Below are 6,000 nucleotides of genomic sequence, written 5' to 3' on the forward strand. Positions count from 1 at the left end.
TACCAGTGTAAGTGATCCACGGAGAGAGTGAGAGGTGCGCAGAGTGCAGAGGTTCGACACACTGCCATGATGGAGCATTAGACCATGAGGTTCTGCAGGATATCACCTGACCTTGTCTGACCTGGAAAAACTCTTATCTTTTCTTTTTGGATTTGTCTTTCATTCAGTCCTTCTTTTCCATTTTTTAACCTCTCAACTGTTGAACATATATTGAATCTTAAAGTTGTTCTCTACCATTCAAGTTTGAAGCCCATTTTCCACACTCAGCCTCTCATTTTACCCGCCAAGTTGACCGGCAACATATGTTTATCCTCTGGCTACATTCTTTTGTTCATGCTCTAACAAATGATCTTCCTTTCTCTTTCCTCTAATGAGCGCGCCTCTGTCACTTCTCAAGTACAAGGAAATGTAGTAACAAAAAAGTCATCAATTACATGGATCGGGTGGCAGCTGGCATAGACAAAATCAGACTCCCTGCCCAGTCGATGCGAAGCATTGTGAGCATACAGTATGTGTGTGAGATACTGCTCTATTTTTATTAATTCTCCTGTAATGTGACTCACTGTCAGAGCCAGAGTGGCAGCCTGAATTGCTTCTGTCGGATAAACACTCCCAGCATGCACTGCTTTGCCTCAGTCTGCGCAGTGCTGCATTGGCTGCCTCCTGGCAGGATTCTGAGGTGTCTAGGTTCAGAAGTAGCTGTGTGTGTGTGTGTGTGTGTGTATGTGTGTACGTATGTGTGCAGAATGATGATCCTAACAGCACCAGAAGTGCTTAAGTCTGCACCAGATTGATGCTTGCCACCTGAACTACAGACTGAACAAAAAAGACACTTAATGATAGTTGGACTTTTCATCCCTGTGAATTTACAGTGTGTGCTTATTAATACGATCTGCCAAAAACAAATAAAACACAGGTTGTACTTATTAGGAAAACGTCAACAAAAACAGATATCTGCTGTATGGGTTTGTGACAGAAATAGACAGAAGTGAAAAGACTTATAAGAATGTGTGTGGATTTTATGCAGTTTGCTCTATGATTAACTACATGCACAGAAAAGGAAAAAAAAAGTAATGTGTACTTTGTGCTGCAATGCAACTCACTCAGGACCACAATCCTGGAAATATGTGGAATGTGTCCTCTAACTGCCAGTGACTGAAACCAACACTCGCTGAACAACTGCAGGACACAGTCAGTGGTCGTGTTGTGTCACTCCAAATCAAAATCAAGTGCAGACGGTAACAGAGGTACAGCCAGAGAGAGAGAGTGAAAAGAGAGCTGAACAATGCTGCTGTCTGAGACCCACAGAGAGTGTTCGCTACAGGCACATACAGTTTGTATAAAATGCTTCTGATTTGCTAACATCCTGACACACACACACACACACACACACACACAGACACACACACGCACGCTAGAAATACACGGAAGACTTATTCAAAAAATGTGTACGTCACGATTTTATTTAAAAAACACTCAGTATGAGGCTATAAAATATTATGGACATCTACTTGATTTTGAGTTGCAGCCACTGTTGTGTAATTCACTTCTCTGTTTGCCAATATCATAAAATACATTTTTTCTCACCTACAAGTAGTGGTCTCTATCCATGTAGATGAGTTTTATTTGCAGAAGTCCCTGTTATTCAGTATAATCCATAGACCTTGCTTCCAACATTGTGTGAGTGGAGCTATTTTCTACTGAAGAAATAGTCCTAATCAAAACTATTGTTGGCTTTGTCAGGGACATTGTTTCTGGATGAACATGTTCCTGTTGAGTTTTGGAAATGTCATTTTTACAGCTTTGAGCAACACATTGCCACAGCAATATTCTCAGAAGCAGATATCTCACAACTGTGGCACATCCAACCGGAACTATCTGCGAGGCATGATACCATTAAGGCTAAGTGAGACAACATGTTTATGTTTAATTATGTGGTTTTATGATTTGGGTAGACCAATGCTTTAAAACAGCTTTTTCTTACTCATCTGTTTCACTTTATCTGCATATCCTCCGTGAAGGATAGAGATTAAATAAAGGAAATCAGTAAGTGATAACAGCTTTAGCCCCATCTTCAGTGTACTTCATGAAATGTGTTTCTAATATTTTGTGCAGTCAGTGTTTGCTTACCACGTATTCCATGCTGTAAAGGATATACAGCATGGAGAAATGTCAGGTAAACGGGCCTAACTGTAATGATTTGTGGAAAATTATGGACAAAATTTTCACTTCAGGTCTAAGTCCCTTTGGTGCATTTTAATATAATATTTTTAACATACAGGATACAACATAGAACAAAGAGGTTAGCTGACATGCAAAACAATAGGCGGTAATCAAAGAGTGTGGACACAGAGCCAGTAAGTTCGCACACAGTTTCTCTTTAGAGAGAAATTGAGGCTTAATTTATTATGTTTGGTAATCTCAGGCCGATTCTGCATACAGCATTTAAATGTGGAATAAAAAAAAACAAGTGTCACATTTTGTGATTCTCTTGAAGCAAGATTTTTATCATGCTGTATTACATTTTATCTCCAAATGTGCGAACTGCAAAACCACCAGATAAACATTTAAGAATCTGCGATAACCATTAGTGAGGCAAAAAAGTATTTTCCCAAAGAGCATCTGTAGCAAGGGCACAAAAAATATGATGCTCATCACACACAAAGACCAGTGAACACAGCTGCATAGAGGTCAGTTGCATTTAGAGCTCCTCTACATCTACATGGGCGAGACGCCAGAGCCCTCTGTCTGCGGGGGTCCATTCCGAGGTCAATACTACAAGACTGTAGACTAATGAAGCAGCAAATTCCCTCAGTCCTGCTCTCTCCCCTCCTCCTTCTTCCCCTCAATCTGTTGGTGCCCTCTGTCTCTCCCACTCTCTGATCCCCCGCTGTGCTGCAGAAATGAGAAAGAACTGAAGCCTCGGCAGTGTTGGGCCCGCTCTGCTTCTCTGATACACACCACTGATAAACAAGGCTGCTTGTTAAGAGACAAATGAAACTCTGCCTTGCCTGATTTTTGCCTTTCACTGCCTTTTCATCTGGCGTTTTCCTGACACCCAGTCCTTTCTTTTGTCGTGACCCTGGCAGTAACACAATGCACAATGGAACATCACTCTTGACTCAAAATGTAAACACAGAAAACAAAATGATCTGCAACAACAGGGAAGTCTAAATTAAATACAATGTCAAACAGTAAAGTAAGAAGTTTAGTGTCTGCAGGAAAGAACTCAGTCAGCACACACAGACAGTGTAGTATCTCTGGGATCATGTATGAACATTTTTGACAAAATCCACTATAGAACAGAAAAGACATGTATGTGGTTGGCTGTTAATTTTAACAAAAAAAGAAAGACTAATCTCCAGTATAATCAGATACAACTGCAGATGGCTCATTTATAATAAAAAAAAAAAAAACATACTGTATTTGTGGATGAGATGTTAAAAGTCATGCTCAACGACAAAAAATATGATTTCAATCACACAAACTCAGGCATCCATGAATGTTAAACCTACCATGTAGCTCTGAAAATGTGGGTCTTTACCTATAAAAAGATCATGTCTGTCACATCTATGAACAACATTTAGGTAGATGTTTCCTTTAAAGCCAGTAGGTAATCCACTTATAGGCCATGTTAACACGGCATGTCTGAAAATGTGAACTGAAGTTTCTTCATCTTAGGTGAATTGAGCTGCTTTGCAAACCGTCAGGGGACCTCTGAACTATATTTCTACAGAATAAGTATCTACTGTGTTTCTGCCAAAAAGCTTATCACTTACATGCTTTTACACACACACACACACACACACACACACACACACACACACACACACACACACACACACACACACACACACACACACACACACACACACACACGCACACACACACTCTCTCATGTGTTCACAGTATAGTATCTTCAAGGCCTGAAGGAAGCTTTCCATCTCTGCCTCTGTCAGTGAATGCGATAAGACAGCAATAGAGCCACACTGCTCAGTCCTATCCTTTTCATATTGATTGGGGATAAAGAATGGTCCTCAAGGGATGGAGCTGAACACTCAATCACACTGTTGACAAACATGAGTGAACTGGATTCAAAAGACACAATAAACGAGTAGCAGCAGCCGGGAGTAGAGATGATATGATTAATCTAGTCTTTTATGGACATATCCCCAGGACAAATAACCTTAAAGGCATCTCATAGGCAGCAACAAGTGAAAAATACAAGTTAAATGCAATGAAATCTACCTTTATCACTGTATAGTTATGTCATACTATAACTCTCCCGCTCTCTGAATCCCTTTATCAGATGGAGAGGTCCTAGAGAGGCTAACCGACCGAAAACGTTTTTGTCTGTTCACAGTCGAAGTCATGTCATCAACAGATACATGCCGTCCCTCCCAGCGGGAGCTGATCTATGATCCCTGCTCACTGCCCATCTGACCCTGAGCGCCCAAAAAGCACCGAGCAGCCGTCCCTTGTTAAATGCAGGATCTGTCATTCTCTGTGCACTTAGTTTTGGATCTTAATTTTGTGGTTTGCGCCACAGCAGATAAGATGTAGTGTTGAAAAGTAGCACAAACAGATTATCTCCCAAATTGCATATAAAGGTTGTATTTTTTTTTTCTTTTGTATAAGTTCAGGTATTCTTAGTCACTTGGCTGGATATGATAATTCTGGTAAAACTATATTTCACTGTCACTGACCTGTCCATCTCAAAAACTGTCTTAATTCTAAAATGTAAAACCTCTTGTCTGATAAGGGAGAAGCCTAACTGGTTCCATTCTTGGGTCAAAAACTCTGGTCTCTGTTCATGAACCCTGTCAGTGGGCAGACAGCACATCAGAGCCGTGACAAGCATTTCCGTTACAAACCGCGCATCTTTGCTTGCTGATATGAAACACAGAAATTTCTGTACGTCTGCCTCTGTGGCCAATTATTTAAGAAGAAAGACAGAAAGAAAGACGGAAAGAAAAGCCGGATCGGCTGTTCCCGGCTTCGTCAAATGTGGAGACAAGGTGAGTGCCTGCTGTCACCTAAATCTCATCTGCTGTGGCGGTGTACGGACTCAAGGAGCGTGGCATTCAACGCAAGAAAAGCGACACCTGAAAACGCGGCAGCGGCTCGCCAGCAGTCCGATGGCGTGGACCCCGCCGCCGCTTCCTCTGCCCACAGACCGTCGCGAACGTCTAGTTTCGCTCCGCATGTTTGCCAAACTGCTCGGCTGTTGCTGAGTCGGAACAGCTGGGACAGACGCGCAGGACGCACGCAAACCCGTGCGAAATCACACACATGAATGGTCAAAAGGAAACAGCCCGAAAGAAATGAAACGGACAACTGGGCAGGAAAATGCCTGGACACCACAACCGAGGGATGCTGCTGCGTTCAGAGTAAAAAGCTGAAATTGACCAGTGCGGCAGAGACTACGTGTTTGATTCTACCCGACTTTGTCCAATGACAGCAAAAGCCCGCCGACAAAATGTCTATCTTCCTTCAAATAAATGAAACAGCCAACTTTCCAAGCCTTGCAGAGCGCTGAGCAGTGAGCCCCATGCCGCTGAGTGCCCTCCCCTACCGCAGCTCCGTGTGTGACTGCCCCCGGCCGCTCATGAACTTCCCTCACAGCCGCGGTTTCCTCCCCCATAAATAAAACTTACTTTTCTCTGGCTTGGCTGTCGGACGGCACGTTGCTACTCTTGCCTTTGGCGTACATGCTTGCAGAGAGCTCCGATTGTCACGCACCTGTCAACCCATCACAACCTCCCTGGGCACAGCCCCGTCACCATGGTGACACAAGCAGCGTCGTCCCCCATTGGATATCCCGCTGTTCAGGACCGCCCGCTTGCCATGGCAACCGCCAGTGAGTGACAGCTGCAGGGGCACGCCCCTCTCCGAGTAGCCCCACCCCCCCGGTCTCTCGCTCTCTCTGGCTCTCCCTCTTTCCCAGACTGTCTATCTGAAATCTGTCTGTCTGTCACTGTCCCTCCCATCCCTTGCCTG

General features: G+C 43.5%; 1 protein-coding gene across 2 annotated transcripts in view; it reads right to left on the reverse strand.

The window, feature by feature from the left end:
* Positions 1 to 5,769, reverse strand: part of si:ch211-130m23.3 (uncharacterized protein LOC558547 homolog) — a 54,677-nt gene extending 48,908 nt beyond the window's left edge. For both annotated transcript variants that reach the window (XM_040155273.1, XM_040155272.1), the window contains exon 1: positions 5,658 to 5,769. In XM_040155273.1, the coding sequence (XP_040011207.1) occupies positions 5,658 to 5,713 (56 nt within the window). In that variant the 5' untranslated portion in view covers positions 5,714 to 5,769. The remainder of the gene's footprint in view (positions 1 to 5,657) is intronic.
* Between the last annotated feature and the right edge of the window lie 231 nt (positions 5,770 to 6,000).

The sequence above is a fragment of the Xiphias gladius genome, chromosome 19, assembly GCF_016859285.1.
Source record: "Xiphias gladius isolate SHS-SW01 ecotype Sanya breed wild chromosome 19, ASM1685928v1, whole genome shotgun sequence".
Taxonomy (NCBI): Eukaryota; Metazoa; Chordata; class Actinopteri; order Istiophoriformes; family Xiphiidae; genus Xiphias; species Xiphias gladius.